The sequence below is a fragment of the Sciurus carolinensis genome, chromosome 16, assembly GCF_902686445.1.
Source record: "Sciurus carolinensis chromosome 16, mSciCar1.2, whole genome shotgun sequence".
Taxonomy (NCBI): Eukaryota; Metazoa; Chordata; class Mammalia; order Rodentia; family Sciuridae; genus Sciurus; species Sciurus carolinensis.
In genome coordinates, this window is record NC_062228.1 from 11,131,931 (window position 1) to 11,150,978 (window position 19,048).

General features: G+C 53.4%; 1 protein-coding gene across 4 annotated transcripts in view; it reads left to right on the forward strand.

Moving 5' to 3' along the window:
* Bcar1 (BCAR1 scaffold protein, Cas family member) overlaps positions 1-19,048 on the forward strand; it is a 37,742-nt gene that overhangs the window by 4,371 nt on the left and 14,323 nt on the right. The window contains exons 1-2 of one of the 4 annotated variants that reach the window (XM_047529298.1): positions 9,220-9,325; positions 12,032-12,093. The exons of 1 other annotated variant lie outside the window; for it this stretch is intronic. In XM_047529298.1, the coding sequence (XP_047385254.1) occupies positions 9,235-9,325; positions 12,032-12,093 (153 nt within the window). In that variant the 5' untranslated portion in view covers positions 9,220-9,234. Of the gene's footprint in view, positions 1-8,431; positions 8,937-9,219; positions 9,326-9,661; positions 9,867-12,031; positions 12,094-19,048 lie in introns of those variants that run through there. 2 more of the 4 variants (XM_047529300.1, XM_047529302.1) reach the window with 2 other exon arrangements.

Here is a 19,048-nt window from a genome sequence, read left to right on the forward strand (position 1 = left end):
TCAGGTTGTTGTTATCACTCCGCCCACAGATTAACACACAGGCGTTGATAGGGCCACTAGCTGGCCCACTGTGTCCCAGGCCCGGTGGATACTGGTACTCCCTGAGTAGGGCAAAGTGGAAGGCAGTAGAAGCCACTGGGGTGGTGCAGACCTGTCCTCATCATGATCTACAGTAGCCTGGCTCAGCACAGGGCAGGCAGGGCTCCACCCCATCCCATATTCACAGTACCTTAAAGAGTGGGCTCAAGGCTGTGACTGTGAGCACCTGCAGTAGGGCAGGGTGACCTTTGCAGACCTTCCATTTCCCTCCCTGGGCATGAGGTTGTCCTCCCTATGGTCCACTGTCCCCCTCCTGCCCCAGGCTTATCTTCAGCTCCCAGCCCTGGACTTGGTTGCCTAACAGCTGTTGCTTGCTTTCATTGCATCCTGGCCAAACCCCATTGTTGCTTTGTCTTCCTCTTAGTCACTGTTTTCTGTGGCATTGTCCCCCTCTCTCTAAGAAGCTGAGCTGGGGCAGGCTAGGGACCTCAGTAGAGGTGCTGAAGGATGCCTTCTTTGGCATCAGAGATGGTCACAAGTTGCAGCTCTAAAGTTAATCTCCTTTCTAGGAGGGATTAGAGGCTGAGGGGGCTTTTCAGTAATTTTAATTTATTATTTAGTCCCTGCCAAATTCCAAGAAAGATTTGAAGCAGATTATAATGAAAGACACAAATAGTCTGGAATCATCAAAAGAACCAAAACTATGTAATGTATGGGGAAGGAGGAAAGATTATTCCAGAAGGTCTAGGCTAAGTAGGCATAGAAATTTAATTTGAAGTTCCCTGACAGCCAGGGAAAAAAGAGTTTAGGATTGCAATACCTAATTAAAAAAAAAATTTTTTTTAAATTATAGATGAATATAATACCTTTATTTTACAACCCCAGCCCCTAATTTTTTCTTTTGAATTCTAAAATAATATATAATGCCATGTATTTTTCTTCTCTGCTTCCCCCCCCCCCTCAATAATCTTCATTCTTTTTTCTTTTTTGGTGGTGCTGGGGATTGAACCCAGGGCCTTGTGCATGCAAGGCCAGCACTCTACCAACTGAGCTATATCCCCAGCCTTCTTCTTTGCTTTTTTAAACAAATAAGCTGAGACTCTTATTGAGGTATGTAGTTGAATGAATTTTGACTAATGTAGACTTTCATGTAACCAGTAATGAAATCAAGATAATGAATGTCTCCATCACTTCAGAAAGTTCTCAAAAGCCCCTTTGCAGTCAAATGTCCCCAACCCCATAAAGTCGCCACCGTTCTGATTTCTATCACTGCCTTAAATTTGCCTATTCTTCACCCCACCCCCAGGATTGAACCCAGGGATGCTCCACTATTGAGCTACATCTCAGCCTTTTTGATTTTTTCTTTTAAGACAGGGTCTTGCTGAGTGCTGAGGCTGACCTCAAACTTGCCATCCTCCTGCCTCAGCCTCTCAAGTTGCTGGGATTACAGGTGTGTGCCAGCATGCCTGACATGTTTGCCTATTTTTGAACTCTATACATAAGTGGGAACATGTAGTAGGTACTCTTTTGAATCTGGCTTCTTTATTCAGCTTGATGGTTTTGAGATTTTCATCCACGTGGCCAGTATCAATAGTTTGCTCTGTTTTGTTGCTGAGAAGTGTTTCACTTATGAATATGTCACAGTGCATTGATCTACTCCCTTGCTGATGGATGACTGTTGCTATCTTTAAGTACCAGTACACAGTACTGGTACTGTGTATCTTTAAGTACCAGTACACTGGCAGAGGTTGGCTTAATATCCTGTTTCAGTGTTTTATAACATCTGATATCCAGTCATATAGCCTTGAAGCATGCCCTAAGAGTTATCTGGGACCCCAAATCCTGGATCTTCCAGAGTAACATGCTTGCTTAGAAAGGTGCGTGATGATACTGCTCTCAGTTCACAACACTCTCCAGTTGTCTCCACTCCCTGGTTACCTGGCAGGTTAACTTTAGCCGGCCACCCTGAAGTCCTGACTGGGAGAACTTCAAAGAGAACAGGAGGAGGGAGAGAATGCAGCCTGTCCTGGGAGCTGACTGCACCCCTCCTTTCCTCCTTAGCCCCTTTGGCCCACTGCCAAGATACCCTGCTACTTAGACACTCTGGGATGCCCTGCTTCAACTGTGGGAGCCCCAAGCCCAGCAGAAGCAGCCAAGCCACTCTTTGGGTGCCTAGAGTGTCTCTTCACACTGAAGGAAGGAGTAGGCTTGCCTGTGCTATTTTTTACCAGTCTTTACTGTTATTTTTTTTTTTTTCTGCATAATGAGCCTTAGCAAAAAAGATTCACACATCTGCTCAAATGCCACCTCCTCAGAGGGGCCCCAAGCACCTTGTGTAAAACATCCCCTCCCCATCATTCTGCTGTCCGCTTTGTTCTCCCGCAGAGTCCTTGTTATCACAAATATGTGTGGTTACCTGTGCCTGCCCTGCACCACCGTGTGTTCCCTGAGGATGGGACTGTTCATGCGGTAGCATTCTAGTATGGCACCCGGCGTGCAGTGGATGCTCAGCCTGTGATTGCGAATGAGGGATAGACCCCATAAACAGCACCCTCCCAGAGTTCTAGGGGAGACCCTGCTCACCCCCAGCATTGGCTGGTGGATTTGGGGGCAACCAAGCTCCAAGGAAGGATTTTTGCCCCTGAGTCTCAATTGAGGTTTGGGGGAAGAAGGAGGAATCACAGAGCACCTGAGAAGGGTATTCTTTTCAGGGGATGGGGAGAGCGGGGAGGTCTTGGGGAACAGACCTGGCAGGGAACACTTGTGCACGTGGTATGGTCCAGGGAAGGTGTGCCCATCGGGTGGGACTGGACGTGTGACAGTGCAGGGTATCGATGTGCTGCTGGCTGCTTGCCACCGGGGTGCTACCCGCGATGTGCAGCCTGTGCATGCCATCATTCACAGGGTCTGGGATAGGCACCGCTGCTGTCAGGGACTGCATTTAACAGATGTGCAGACCGAGCCTCTGAGAGGTGCAGTGACTTACTGAAGGTCCCACAGCCAGCTGGAGTCATTGTCTGCTCTTGTCCTTACAGACTAAAGCTAAGCAAAAGCTTGGGCCTGTATCTCCTGGGTCAAATGGAGCCTTCTCTGTGGGGTAGTAATGGGTTCAGGTGGGATGACTGCTTTACTGTCCTAGGAAAGAAAGCATTGCTTTCCGGGTGGTTGCTGTAGCTCTGCCTTCTTTGTATCCACTCTTACTGTACTTCCATCCCAGAGCCCCAAGTCCCCTCCTGTGAACCTGCTGGTCCCTTGCCCTGCTAACCCCAGCCCAATGGCAGGCAATATTGTTCTGCCCCTCTGTGGGTATCTGTGGGTATGGGCACAGTGTTTGATGGAAGCAGTGGGGTGGGCAGCAGATGGCATGTGAAGTCACCCTGCTCTGCCTGATCTGCTGGGGCTGGTTGCCATGGGAAAGGCAAGAGCAGATGGCCAGGCTGGGGAGGCCTCTTGACCACACCCTGTCCCTGCCCACCCAGCCTGTCAGACAGAGGAGCAAGGCAGCTACCAGCAGCTGAGCTTTCTCTGAGGACAGGGACCTGCCCCACCCCTGTGCCCCTCCTTCTGCCTTGTTCCTCTTCCCCAACACCCTTTTGTCTGCCAGCTTTTACTCTGCAGGCAGCGTTGAGAGGCTGCCTTTGCCATGGATTGTGAATTAGGGCCACAGGAGCCAGAACTCAGTCAGTAGGGAGGGCAGCACATAGGCCCCAGCCTTCTCATGCCACACATGTAGGGGCAGCTGTGGCAGCACCCTGTTGGAGGGGAGAGGGAAATGGGAGGTGGGAAAGGAAGGTGTAGATGAGAAAGGGAAATGGCCAGGCATGGTGGTGCATGCCTATAATCCCAGCCACTCAGGAGGCTGAGGCAAGAGGATCACAAATACGTGGCCAGTCTAGGCAATGTAGTGAGACCCTGACTCAAAATAAAATAAAAAGGGCTGGGTATGTATCTCAGTGGTAGAGTACCCCTGGGTTTAATCCCGAGTACTGAAAAAAAAAAGAGAGAGAGAGAGAGAGACAGAAAGGGGGACATAGACCACCATAGTGATCACTCGGGGTGGGGCACAGAGCCTCTGGGCAATGTTTGGCTGCCATACTGACTCTCTGAGGGTAGGGTCCCCTCGGCACAGCCCCCCTGAGACAGACACCTCCCTGTGGGTGCCTCTGCTACCTTTAAATTTTCACATTAGAAAAACAAGGAAAATAACTGGGAGACTTTTGCCACCCTTCTGGAAGGGAGAAGCAGGAGCTGCATTGGTGGGGTGGGAGGCACTGGATTTGCTGGGATCCAGGCCTGGGGCTGGGGTGTGATGAGGCCTGAGTCAGGGATCCCCCGTCCCTGGATTATGTCTCTTCTGGTGTCTCTGCCTGATGTCCTATGCTTTGGTCCTACACCTGCATCCAGGTTTCGGGACGGTCCTGAGGGACTCTGAAGGGCAGGACTGGACAGAAGGGATTTAGCTCCAGGCTGTTGGGGCCACTCACGTTCCACGGTTACCACTGTAATGACAAATGAAATATCCCATTGGTCACTCTAACTTTGGAAAACAGAGGGGTGGGAAAGCTCTTTATGACTGACAGCTCCAACACCCACGCTAAGAACGCATACTCTACCCTGTCTGGGGCCACTAGGGGTGCTTTTCTGTGGGGCACGCCTGGACTGCTGTGCAGCAGCATGTATAAGCTCTGCCACTTCTTGGCCATGTGAGCTGGTGAGGCACTGCCCTTTGAGCCTCTGGGTAGTGGTAGTTCCATCCTGGTCCCCATGGCAGCAGCAAGGACTCTGCTCTTGTGCCATCTCACCTCTTCTCTGTGCCATCTACAGGGTCCCTATATCCTCTCCCAGGTTTGTACTTGCCACTCTCAGTGGCCAACCCAGGGGGAAGACAGCAACTCCTGGCTCTCCAGAGACACCATTTCTTCCGGTTCCTGTGACTTTTAGCACTGAACCTCCAGCCTCAGGAAATCCTTTCCTGCTGCTGTTCCCAGAGCTGGCCATTAGCTGCCCCGGCCAGCCCACCTCCTGCTGCTGGGAAGACCAAGGCTTCAGAAAGGGAAGGGGCTATGCACCATCGTATGTGCAAGTCATTTTAGGCCCGTTCTCACTTCACTTGGTTAGAAGCATTTTCCTGCATTTTAGTCTTTGAAAGCGGCCCTCTCTATAGCAGCATATCTTCCTTGAGGGGTGTGGTTTGTCTAGCCATCCCCTAGAGTTGGACATTTACACTGTACGCCTCCCATTCTTGCTGGTGTAAATGGTGCAGTGGACATTGTTGGACATCAAGCAAGAGTAGTTTTTTGGTGCAGTGGGTCTGTACTGAAGGTAAGACCAGAAACCCCAGAGCATGAACCCTGTCCTGGACTCTTTTCTCCACTTAGGATCCAGCATGAGCAGCAGCTCCCTTCCCAGTGACCCTTTAGTGACAAGTGAGAACCAGGGTCCTCATGTGCTGGGTCCACCAGGTTCCCTGCACAAATGATGATTCCAGGCCCCAGGTTTTGATCTCCCTGCAACCCCTGAACTCACCTTCAGGAGAGTGTTGGCACTGGCACCTGGCCATGCTCCCACCATTGCCCTCCCTTCCGCAGCTCCTCCTCAGCTGGGGCTCCTTTCCGCCAGTCCCACTGTCCACATACCTGTGTGTGCCTACACACACACATTGGGCATGACTTGACCATCCTCCTATTCGAGAGACTAGGGCAGACAGAATCATCCACACCAACCTTCCCACCAGGACCCATCTAGTCAACAGATATTTAATGTACCCTCTTTGCCAATGGGGCTAAACTTCAGTGGGGTGGGGGAGGTGTTGGCCCCCAATGCAGAGTGCAGTTTTGTTGGGGACAGGTGCTTAGATCTCAGCTACCTATCCTTTGGGAGACTCAGTGTGCCTGGAGTCTGGCTCCAACCCTGGAGTGCTCCTGTCCCTAGGTTCCCTTCCTGCTGCAGGATAATTGGTGTGCTGAAGTCTAGCAGCCCCAACATTCCCCTTCCCTGGCTGCCTGCTCTCTCCCTTTTATGCCTGGGAATATGTGGCATGAGGCCAGTGCCTGTAAACTGAGTCTCACTCCTGTCACCTGTAAAATGGGACCAATGGTAAAGCAGTCTATGGGGGATTGTTGTGGGCTTTGGCATAGGGCCAGCACAGAGACTGTGCTGGGCATGTGGGGGTGCATCCCTGTCAGTGCTCCTTGGCAGCCTGGGAGGCCAGACTGGGTGGGGTGAGGTTCTGTTTCCCGTATACCATACACCCCAGCCAGAGCCTGCCTAGTAGATGTCCACCCCTACCACTAGTCTTGGAAGGGGCATCCCTCCCTATTACTCTCCCTCCCGCCAAACAGTGGGACGACGATCTTGGGGCCTTGTTCCAAAGCGGAAATACCATTCTAGGAGGCACAGGCTGGGAGGGGGGAGTTTAAGTAGAAAAGGAGCAGATTTTTGAAATGCCTGTGCCTGAGCCCAGTTCCCCTCCCCCTGCCTCCCCGCCCACACCAGCAACCCCACCCCCAATGCCACTTTAATCCAGCTCCAGAGAGAGAGGAGTGTCTCCCATTCCCAAGGTCCCAGCCAGGCACCTCCTCTTTGTGTCTCCCTTCCTAACCAGCTAGAATGGAGTAGTGACCAGCCCCTTTGAGGGTCAGGCTTTTATATACCTGCCCATTCCTGCAGAGACCTTCAGCCTGCAGGCTACCAGCAGGATGCCGCCTGGCAGTGAGGCCTGGTCCCTGCCCCTGCCTTCAGAGATAGACACAGGGGACAAGCTGAGGACTCCCTCCAGCCTCCAACACAGACTTCTTTCGTGGTGCAGCTGGTTTAGACCACTCCTGGGAGTCCGATGTGCCAGCCACTCACTTCAGGCTAAGGAGTTGGTAGTTGGATAGGGATAGGGTGTAGGAGGGGCAGAGGCACAGTGCCTGGGGTCCCAAAAGAGGGGATGCTCTAGGCTGTGCTCTTGAGCTCTGGCTCCTTTTCTGTGGGGAAATGAACCGTGTTGAAGGTAACAGTGGGAGGGGGCAGTCTTGGGGAGGGCAGGGTGTAGGCTAGTTACCCCCTCCTCTCCAGAACTCCCGTCACTGCATCACTGCTCCTTACCTACCCCCGTGCTCTGAGTTCCGGCCAGTGGTTCTGGACAGTGGTTCCGGACAGAGAAGGCTGGGAGAAGTGCAGATGCCCCACTTTTCAGGAGGGATGGGACCTGGGAACCTGTTTCAGCCAGCTCTTCAGAGGACTTGTGAGCAGCCTTACTGTACAGTTCTCTACCATTTTACAGATGACAAGGAACCCAGGATGCAGAGGGCCTGCTTGAAATGCACATCTGGCTAGGGACTGTTGGCTGAACCTGGGTACCTGGAGGGGCTGCAGTGGCTCTGCCCTGGGCTTGTGTGTCTATCACAGGCCATGCCAGGGAGTTCTCTGCTGGGTGAACCAGGTCTACCCTGTTCCTTCCAGGAGGTTCTTGATAGAGTGCACATGTTCTGTGAGTTCCTTACCGTGACTGTTGAGGGTTCTGGCTGGCCTGGAGCAATTTCCATCCTGATCTCCCTGGGGAGCACTGCACATCCCTGGACTGAGCTCAGGGACTCTTGTATACTGTTTGCTGTGTGGGGTGACAGTCACTGACCTGTAACCTACCAAGGGGGCATTTAGGAAAGCCAAGGCTCTCTCCAGTGTTACCATGGTGGTTTTAATTCCCACGGCACACGTGCATGTGCAACATACACACACACACACACACACACACACACGTTGCAGAAACAGACGAGTTGGAGCAGGTTTCGGGAGGGTACTAGGCACAGGTTTTAGGCCTGGCCAGGACTAACTCAAGAATGGAGGGGACAGGTCTCCTAGGGCAGACTTGAGAAGCTAGTATGGGAGTGCTGCTCCAGGGAATCTGGGTTCAGGTCAGTGGAGAAGGGTGGGAGATGGCAAGCATCTAGTTCCTGAGTTCCTTGTTCCTGTGGCCAGGAGCGCATGGGGTTGGGGGTGGGTAGGACAGAATGAGCCTTGGCTGTGGTCCCTTCGGGCTTCAGGGGGCCAGCCTGAGTCCCCGAAGGTCCAGGAATGCAGGGGGAGGGGCAGTACGGACTATAAAAAACGTCAGGTCAGGCCAGAGCTCGCCAACCTCCCTCCTTTGAGTCTTCATTTCCTGGGGTCCTTACACAGTCTGCCTGCCCAAGGTCGTGTCGTGATTATTATTTTTCTGCAGGCTGGGGCATGCTCCCTCCCCATAACATCTATTCAGCTCTGAGACGGATAATCTGATAATACGCGTGGAATGTCCAGAGTTTGGTGGGTGGGAAAGACAAAAATCGACTTGAGGCCAGTGCCTGGAGTGAGCGAGGAGGGGACTGCAGCGCACCTAGTGCGCTGGAGAGGGCAATCCCAGCAGTCTTCCGAGAAGCGGAGGCTGTTTAGGTAGACAGACCTTCAAGCAACGCATTTTCTCCCGCTGTGGGGGGCGGGGACCTGTATTTGGAGAGAAAGGGATATGATATCATTTGTAGTAGGTTTGAAACCTGGCCCCGGACTAGGTCCTTGAGTCGGTGGAAGGGGACTGTCCCTTTGGGCAGGCTCCTGTCCGCGCGCTCCCGCGACCCCCTGCGCGCCTGAGTCCCGGGGGCAGGCGGCTCATTTGCATGGGAGCCTCAGCCGCCAATGGGCGCGCGTGGCCGGGCATGCCGGGAGCCGGGCTGGGCTGGCCAGGCGGCGGCGGCGGGCGGAGCTAGGTGGGACCGGCTCTGGGCGGCGGAGGCGGTGGCTGAGGCTGCCGGACCGGGGTCCGGGCCGGGGCGGCTGCGGCGAGCTTAGAACCCCGAGTACGCGAGGCCCGGATTGCTCGGTGTGCGCTCCCTAGGGGAGCCGAGGCCTCTGGCCGGCGGGACACCATGAACTACCTGGTGAGTGCGGCAGACCCGGCCCGGGGTCTGCTCCCGGCCGTGGGGCGGGGTCCGCGCGCAAGGATGGGCTTTGCGAACCGGCTTCCTGGCGGCTGCCCCGCTCGCACCCGGGCGGGAAGGGGTTAAACGAGTGGCATTTCCTGCTGGACCTGCGGGTCCTGGGAGCCGCTGGCCGCTGGATACTCAGCGGGTGCGCAACCCGACCCGGGTCCGCGGTCCCGGACCTATTCCTGTTCTGGCCGGGTGCTAGGAGGCAGGCACTGCGGAGGAGCCCAGAGCCAGTGGGCCTTGGGGCCAGATGCAAGGGCTGGGCGCAGGGGCCGCTGGCCCGCAGGAAAGTTCCTGGATCCGGGAAAGTTGCTGGCGGACGGCCCGCTCTCCCCCTGCCGGTGACTGCCTGCTGTGTGACCTTGGGCCTCTGCGCCCAGCCTCTGAGCCTGTTTCCGCGACCGTGAGGAGGGTCGGAGGTCCCTTGAGGTCGTGCAGTCGCACTTCCAGGCGGGGTGGTGTTTCGTCTGTCGGTCTTTTGGAGCGGGGCTGTGGGTCGCTCGTAGCCTCAGGATTGAGGGCCGGACGAGCAAGTGCGTGGCGTCGTCTGGAAGTCGGCGCAGCCAGAGCTCCTGTCTCGGGCCGGTTAATGATTCACCCCAGCCCGCCGGCGCTGGATTCCGGGAACGGGGGCGGTGCGCCTGGGCCTTTATCTGCCGGGTTTGCCAGACGGTTGTGGGAGCCGGATCCCTAGCGGAGGGAGTCCAGCGCCGCACCTCGGAGATTCACGACAGGGGGCTCGTGCCGAGTTGCGAAGTAGACAGCGGGGCTTTGGGATCCACGTTGGGGAGTCCCTTGGCTCGACAGCCCACAGAGCTGGGGTGTCAGCTTTTGCTTACGGAGCCCCGGCGTCCCCAGCGTCTGCGGGGAGCCGGGGTAGAGGTGAGGCTGCCGCTCAGGTGTTGGAAGCTTGGGATTCTTTGCCCCTCACTGCAGCGTTGAGGGTTCGGGGAAGCAGAGATTTACGCAGTAGTACGAGCCGGCCGGTTAGGGCCTGGCGGTGGGGTGTTTGGGTTGAGAATTCTAGACTGGGAGCAGCAGCTCCCTTTCCCGTCCACGAGGCTCCCATATAGGTGTTAAGAGCATTTGGTTTCCTTTCTCTACACCACTCCTGTGAGGCAGTCCTAGGGTTTGCTGTGGCTTTGGTCACCTTCACGCAAAGAGCAGACATATCCTTTCCGATTTCAACCGGTGAGGTTTCCTATAGTCCTGGGCTAGATGAACACCCTCCTTTCACCAGGTGGAGAGCGGGTTGATGGGGGCAGAGAATGACAGGTCAGAAGTGCAGGTGTGGGTGCTCGGAGGAGCAGGGGCCAGGTGCAGGTGGAGTCTGTAGGGAAGGGAGCCCTTGGGGAGGAGCTGCTGGCACACCCTCCTGGCATTAGCAACCACCACCTTCTTGCTTTGGGCATAGAAGGAGCCCAGTGGGAGCTGGGTGGAGTCAGGGCAGGGCAGTCCCAGGTTCTGCCAGGAAAATCACCTTTGGTTGGAAGGGAGGAGGACTGGAGCCTCTGGACACTATTGGTTGTGCTGAGCAGGAGGGTGAGCACTCTGGGCTGGTATCTCCCTAGGTCTAGCAAATGGAATGAAGTAAGGGCAGTGCCATTAAGACCTCTTGTCTCCCTGGGAAAGGCCCCTGGACAGCTGCTCCCACCCCACACCAGTTATATGGATGGTGCAGAGGTGGAGACTGAGGCAGAGAAAAGACATTCAGAACCTGCTTCAATGTGCTGCACCATGTGCACCTCCACTCCCTGTACCAGGATAGGGGGAGCTCTGATCCTTGAGGCAGCTGCTGTTGGGGCTGCCAACTTGGTGGGGTCCCTCTGACTGCAAGTCTGTGTGGTTGTGGCCCCTTGCTGGCAGCACCCATTGTTTTCTTTTCCCCTGGACCTGGACATTTCCCTCCCCTGCCCTCCTGGAGGTGTCCTAAAACAGGACAGGCAATATTACAGTCAGACTTGAAGTGTGGGGAGCAGGATTGTGTGGTGGGGATTGTTCTCCAGCAAAGACACTTTATAATTCTGCCTTCTTCATGGCCCATAGTGCCCAGATAAGGGTCTGCAGGGTGGTCTCACTCCAAGGGAGTAGGACTCTGCCCTCCATCTGTCTCTTTAATACTGGGGAGAGACCCTGCCTTACTGCCCTCTTTCCCACCTCTAAGTGAGGAATGGGGCAAAGGATGGGGTCTGGGGTGGGAGCAGTTCCCAGGGTGGAAGCACGAGGCCCCATCCCTACAATGCACCCCAGAAATCAGGGATTTGGTATGTTTTTTAAGCTGTAGAACCCTACTTTTTTGTGTTCTCTCCTCTGTCCCTGTTCAGGCAGATGGTGCTGTGTTAGGGACCTCTGAAAGCTGTCACTTAGGCCTGGAGAATGGCAGAACTCTGTGAGGCTTTAGACATAAAAATGGAGAAACCAAGGCCTTGTACAAAGTGAAGTTCTTGCTGTGCCTTCTGTCTGTGGCCCCAGATCCCTCCATGATGATAAATCTGGGATTGAGGATTTACCCATATTCGGGGCCCAGTGCTGTGCCTGAAGTAAAGGGTCAGCCTTGTACTTAAACTGTCTGCTGAGATTCCTTAACACAAAAGTGAACTCCAGCCAGAATCTCACAAGTCTTCCATCAGGGCCCAGGGAAGGACAGTAGTGGACAGTCCCTACCTTTCAGGGTGTGTTAGGGGCTGCAGATGCTGCTTCCTGCAGCAGGAAGGCCCTCTTCTTGCCACCTCTCCTCTGTCAGCTTCCCAAGGACAGTGCCTGTTGCTTCTTGGCAGGAGTTGGGGCAGGGACGTGCTTCTGGACCATAGCTGGCCCTGGATACAAAGTTTTTTGTGATTGCTGCTACAGCCAAGGCCAGCCTGTGCTTATAAAGGGGAGCTCCTGGCATGCGCACCTGACAGGTGCCTCATCATTTCTTCTTTCTACTTCCTCTGGTTCCTGAGTGTCAGGCGTGGGACCCAGGACCCCCACACTGCCTCTTCTGTCCTAAGGCCTCACACACTCCTGAGTCAGGCAGGGTAAAGCCTTGGCTTCCCTTGAAATAGGTCCTGAACGTGGAACTTGCTCACAAGCCCCAGGCTTCTCCCACACTTTTGCTCCCTGCCAGGTGAGTACCAAGGACTTGAGCCAAGGACTCTGGCTGATCAAATTGTCCATGACAGTGTTAGGGGAGGATGCTGCTAAGGCTAGCTGGTCCTAGAATTTCTCCTGGGCAAGGAAGGGAAGAGGTGCTCTCCCTTCAAGCCCCCTTGGAGCCTGGACAGGATGACTGGGTGATCAGGACTCAGTCCAGTGGGTCTGTGACTGCTTACCCCCTGAGGCGGATCCCCAGAAGAGGGGTTTGAGTTCTACTGCCAATCATCTTCATGCTTGTCCAGCCTGTATCCATTGGCCACTGGAGACTCTTTGGAACAAGCAAAGAATATACCAGAAATAAACATGGCCCACATTTGCAGTGGTTCTAGGTATGAAGTAAGCCAGTGTTAACTGAGTGCCTGCTCTGTGTGATGCTCTGTGCTTGGGGTGGGTGAGTGAGTGAGTGCATGTGGTGGGGACAAAGCAGGTGAGAAAGGCTTCTGAAATTTCTGTTCCTGGATTCCATGAACCTAAGCCTTACCCTAGAAATTCCCCAGCTTCACTTTATCTCACAACCCCAGATCTGCCTTTGCTACTTCCTGACTCTGACCCTGGGCAAGTCAGGTACCCATTCTGAGCCTGTTTCCCCATCCGTAAGATAGGGATGATCCTAATATTTCCTAGGGTCACTTTGAGGGTTAAATGAGATGGTCACTATGAATGAAAGAACTCTGTCTCTGCCTTGGGTAAGTGTATTGTCTTTTTGTTTTCATCAGGAGCCTATCCGTTGTGTCACTGCTGGCCATTTGCTTGTCTGCTCCTGTTGGCTCCCACCTTGGGCTGGCTTGTGGGTGCTAAGAACATATGTGCTGGGCTGCAGTTGTGGCTCAATGGTGAAGCACTTGCCTAGCATGTGTGAGGCACTGGGTTCGATTCTCAGCACCACATAAAAATAAATAAAATAAAGGTATTGTGTCCATCTACAACTGAACAAAATTTTTTAAAAAAAGAGCATATTTACTGGTATAGGTCAGACGTGGAGAGCTACGGTCCTTTGGTACCGCAGCATCCTTCACAGTCGGCCTAGGCTGGGCCTGCCAGAGGGCTCCTTGGAGAAGAAACCTTAGTGTCTTCTCCCTTCAGCACTCCCAGCCTCCAGCTTGCACCTCCCCAAGAGCTGGAGTTTAGAAATATCTCCAGCGCTTCCAGGACTCCTGCAGGCAGTGGGCAGAGCCCAGGAGACTGAACACCCATCATATAATTGTGTTTCTCCCTCTGCTGCTCTGTGTCTGAGGGCTGATCGGCCTGGATGGATCTGATGCCCCGATGCCACTGGGACACAATGAGGGCCATTCTCAGTCAAACCAGCCTTGGGGGAGCCCTGTCAGCTCCCACGTGCAACATCCAGGATGTTGTTTGGAGTGGATCCTGCTGAGAAGTGCTGGCATTGGGCTGGGGGTTTTCCTTGGCCCCACCCACTCAGCAGACACTTGGTGTGGCACATCCTATGCCAGACCCAGTGTGTGTGCACCCAAGGTTCCACTGAAGAAGATAGACGTCCCTCCTTGTGCCAGAGTCAGGGGTCATGAATTAAGCAGTGACAACACATGTTTGTCAGTACCTTGAGGTGAGAGGAAGGGAGTTGGGTGCTTCCTGAGAGTCATGGGAGCCTTCCTAGAGGAGTAGTAGGATGCAGAGGCAGGAATGAGGTGGCCAGAGGTGGGCAAGTCAGGTAGCAGCCTCCATGGTGGCTTTGACACAGATGGCTGACAGCATCTGCCTGGACTTGCACTTGTGCTCTTGCTGTGCACACCTCAAAGGTCCCAGTTGAGCTGCTGGTGAGAATGGAGTGGAAGCACCTGATGGGCCTGGCATGAGCCGTGTGCAGTGAGGGAGCCCGAGAAAGTGGGCTCGGGAGGCCGACTCCTCTGATTTGGGTCATGACACAGGTTCCCTGTGATTTCCCACAGACGGTTCCAGGAGAGCAGACAGGGAGGTTGGGAGCATGTCCAGAGGAGGAATGCCCTAGTGGTGTGGACTTTGCCCACACAGGCTTACTGGCTGTAGCACTGTTTGGATGACATTTATTGTGCCATCCATTCTTCATCCCATGGGATCCTGCTGTGTGATCAGCCCCTGCCTACCTGTCACCCCAGGGACAGCGTGTCTCCTTCCACCCTCACCCCTGCATCAGCACCTTGCCTCATGCTTGTCCTCTGCCTTCATGCTTTTCTGTGGTGTGAGTCACTAGTAACGTCTCTTCTTCAGGAAGGTCATCTCTGTCTGTCTCTCTCTCTGGTGTACTGGTGTGAGAACCTAGGCCTCGGGTGTGCCTGGCAAGCAGTCTACCACTGAGTTACTCCTCAGCCATGGCGAATTACGATTTGATGTCTTTCTGTCCCATTTTAGTGTAAGCCCTGTGCTGACAGGGGCTCGTTGAGCTGCACAGGCGCTGGGAGCTTGGGCAAGAGCAGGAGCCAGGTGAATCTTTCGTTAAGCAAAAGAACGATACTGGGGTAGATGTAGCTCAGTGCTTACAGTGCTGCCTAGCCCGAATGAGGCCCTGGGTTCTATCTCTAGCACCACCAAAAAAGAACAATCCAGTGAAGCTAGGTTGTCATCTTAGCAGAGAGAGGAGGATCTGGGGCAAAGGGACATTCCTAAGGTCACACAACAGTGGGAGGGAAAGATGGGTCTAGGTCTGGGGCTTAACCCCTCTCAGTGATTTTAGAGTGAAGGAAGGAGCAGTATGGCCTCTAAGAGCAGTTGGGGAGGCCAGAGGCCAAAAGGGCAGGTGCTTGGCCAGTTGGAGCAGTTGGTAGGTTGAGAATCAGTAGTGCCCACGACCCAAGCAAGGCTGTGGAGAAGCCGAACGGGGAACTCTGGGTTGGAGCACACCAGCTGATGCAGGTGAAGGAGCTCCTGGTGCCAGGCACTCTGTGCCACATTCGCAGCCCACGAGGTGCTTCCCAGCCTGGCTCTGGCTGCCCAACACTCCCCAGCTGCAATGCACTTGGCCTGAGCAGTGAGCTCCTGCTGAGAAGTGGATACTGGCGGCCCTGGGAGGCCAGAGGCACCAGGAGCTCACCTGGGCCATGCCAGTTCTCTCCCTCCCTTGTCCCTCACTGAACCTTGCCCTCGGTCCTCCCTGTCTTTGCTCCTTCCCAGCCTGCCTGGTGGAACCTCTCTGTCAGACTTCCCTGGGCTGCCCTCCTGAGAGGTGAGGGACCTCCGACGGGCAGTCCCCTCTGCCTGCACCCCCCACCCCCTGCCTTGACTGGAGGGGAATTTTCCTGTGACTCACCCTGCTGGCACTTCCTGTGGTCACCAGGGCAGGGGCTGGGGGACCTGGCCAGGCGGCTCTATGTTCTGGGGTCACTGGGGGAGGGTGTCCCAAGTGTCCCGCCTCCTGACGGGATGTGATTCCTGGAGGCAGGCTGTAGACCATATTTGGGAAATTTGCTTCTTACTGGCAGCCTGGGGATGGGGGCAAGGAGCCCTGGTGGGCTGGAGGGTAGGTCTTTCCCCTGCTGCTCCTGCTGGGGCTTTCTTTGGTCTGTTACAGCTGCCTTTGTCCCATCCTGCCTCGGAGCTTAGGAGGTGATCCTCTGTTTTCTTTTCAGGATATGTATATCTTTTCAACCCCAAGGTAAGAACTACTTACTAAATAAAAATCAAAAAATTCTGCAAAACAGTAAGAGAAAGTATTCCCCCATTGTCTTAAACATTACCAGTGGTATTCTGACCCTCTAATGCATTTTCAGTTCCCTTGTAATTGGGGCATGAGTAGGGTTTCCCTAACTTGAGCATTTCCAGGGCTCTGCCTTGGTGGTGCTGAGGTGAATGGCCTGGACTCTGTCCTCCCTGGGCTGCCTGCAGGGTCTGGCTTCTCCCTTGGACCTCGCTCCTCTTGCCTCCTGATTCCCTCACCTTTGGCCCTGTCTTAGGTTGGAGGCTTTGAAGCTGCCTTGGAGAAATGAATTCTGAGCTACTGGGGCAAGAGAGTGGTGTGGCCAGGAAGGTCTGTTGCTGGGGCCTGAAGCACCCACTGCCTGCCAGGGCCTCTCCCCCGGGTGCTGTTGTCCTCTTCCTCATGGTGATCCTCTTCCTTCTGCTGAGTATGGTGGACCAGGAGACCAGGCAGTTGGAGCTCAGACAGGTCTCAGTTGCTGATAAGGAGGGAGGAGGGTACCCTCCTTTCCCCAGACTTACTGCTCTGCTGTAGGGCCAGGAACCCCACTGCTACTTCCTGACCCCCAGGCCTGTGGCCCTTCCTGCCACCTGGAACTCCAGCTCATCTTTGATTGCTTGGAGGTGGAGTCCACAGGACAATGGGGAAGGAGACACAGCAAGTGAGTGGCCAGAGCCTGGTCGCATTTCCATGTCAAGTTGAGACCTGGCTGTGCATCTTTAGACCAGAGTGGAGGCCAGACTGCAGGGAGGGCCACCAGAGCCCAGAGGGAACCATCTGGCCTCCCTCAGTGCTCAGCCCTCCCTGGTGGGGTCTCTCTGCCACCTGTCAGGGGGCTGACATCCTAGGACCTTCTCTGGGACCCAGCTTCCCCTTGTGTGAGGCCTGGGGCTCCTGCTGAGCACACAGTTCTCTGGTGTCTGAGGAGGCCATAGAAACCCCAGCTTCATCTTGTCCAGACACTTGCTGCCCTCCTGCTCTCTGTGCTGTCTCTGGGTCTAGCCTGAGCCTGGTAGCTGGGTGAGGAAGGTGTGGCAGGAGGACCACATGAGTAGTGGTGGAAGACTGCAGGGCCTGCCTGCCAGACTCTTGTGTCTCCAGTGCCTGCCTGCTCCCTGTTTGCCTGCACGTGGTCCTCCTGCCTCTAGCCACATGGCCTGTCCAAGCCTCACACAGGCTGCTAGGCCTGCGTCCCTGCGCCAGGAGGTTCTGCCAGCTGTAACAGGACCCTAGCAGGGCCCACTTGTGGGGTGGTTGTGCGAATCAACGAGAGAGCGTCACTACAGCAGGGTGTTGCTGCTCTTCCTTGGCACTCTCGTCCATGCAAGGAGCCTTCTTTGTTTTATTTTCACTGTTTGTCCCTCATGCTTGTCTCATTCCTCTCCTTCTCTCATAAGTACCCACGTTAGCTAATGTAATATTCTGGGATCTGTCCCTGGGTTACTTGTCTTTGAAATATATAGAATGTTGTTCTAGACGTTCATAGTATTTAGAGGAAGGGCTCTGGACCATCAGCCTTCTGTTTCCTAAGCCAAGAAATATCAACCAGGTGGCCCTGTGCAGTGATGGGCAAGCACCTGGCTACTGGGTATTCCTGAGGTTGGTGGAGTGGATGAGCTCCTTCCAGCACCATCCCTGTAGGGACACTTCTCCAAATAGTAGGACACCTGGTGGACCACATAGTTAGATTGCAGATAGGACCTAATTTGTACCTCTCTACTTGCTGGAATTCTAAGCATCCTTCAGCAGTCCTTGACCATTCAGTTTCCCCTTGGGGAACTCTTCATGTTTGTGGTGTTTTCTGTGGGTGATGCTTGTCTTTTCCTTGTCAAATGTAGAAAACTCCTTCAAATTCATGATTAATCTCTTTTATTCACTATAGAGTCAGACCTTTCACAGTTAGGTCTTCTCTCTCTCTCACTTTTTTTTTTTTTTTTTTCCCCCAATATCAAGGATTGAACCCAGAGGCACTTTACCAATGATCTACATTCCCATTCCGTATTTATTTAGACAGGGTCTAACAAAGTTGCCAGTCTTCCCAACTTGCTGGGAATATAAGCATGCACCACAACCCCCAGCTACAGTTAGGTTTTTAATGGACTTTATCTGTAACGTGTGGTAGTGTCCATGTTGAGCATTCACACAGTGATTGAGTTTCCTGCTGTCACCTGTGATGCCTTTGCCCCATTGCTTTGTGATCCCTGTGCCTGCTCCCAAGCCCACTTGGAGTTGCGCACATTGGAAAGGGGGTGCCCATGTACCCTTCATTTTCAGAATTGACCTTATTCATGGACCTGTATTCCTCTGTTTCATTCTAGGAGAATTTTTTCCCCCTTTGGTCAAATTTCTTAAAACACAAATTCAGGCATGATGATACATTCCTGTAATCCCAGCTGCTTGGGAGGCTGAGGTGGAAGGATGGCAAGTTAGCAAGACCCTGTCTCAAAATAAAATAAGAGGGCTGGGACTCAGTAGTAGAGCACTTGCCTAGGATGTGGGAAGCCCTGGGTTCAATACCCAGTACCACCATAAACAAATAAGAAAAACCCTATTTGCATTTTTATTATAATCATAGTGTAATTTGCTTTCTTCCCCCCTTATCCTGGGAACATCCTCTAGTAGATACTGGGAACTTCAGGTAGCACTGAACCCTCTGTATACTATGTTTTTTCCTATACATACAATATCTCTAATAAAGTTTCACATAAATTAGGCAAGTAAGACATTAACATAATAACAGAACAATTATAAAAATAAAAATTACATGAATGTGTTTTCTCTGTTTCTCAAAATATCTTATTGTACTTCCATCTTTTCACATAAAGGAAGCATTTTTCTTTGACATGTCCAAATTGCCAGCATGGGTATTTTTGCACTTTGGAGCCATTGTTAAGTAAAATAAGGGTTACTGGAACCTAAGTCCTCCGTACCATGAGAGTGAGTCTGATAACCAAGACAGCTGCTAAGTGACCAAGAGCGAGTCACACAGGCAGCACAGGTACCCTGGGCAAAGGAGTGATTTGTGTCCCAAGCAGGATGGTGTGAGATTTCTTCATGCTCCTCAGAACTGTGCACTTACGGATTGATTATTTCTGGAATCATTCAGTTTTTGGACTGCAATTGCCCAGGATAACTAAGTGAAACTACAGAAAGCAAAACCGAGGATAAGGTGGATCACTGTCCTAAGAAAACTTGGGCAAGTGAACTTTTTACAGTGTTAGTCATTTGTGAACTTGATAGATGTTTCCCTTCACTTTAAGTTTTGTATCGAGTGCTTTGATAGAACTTAAACGTT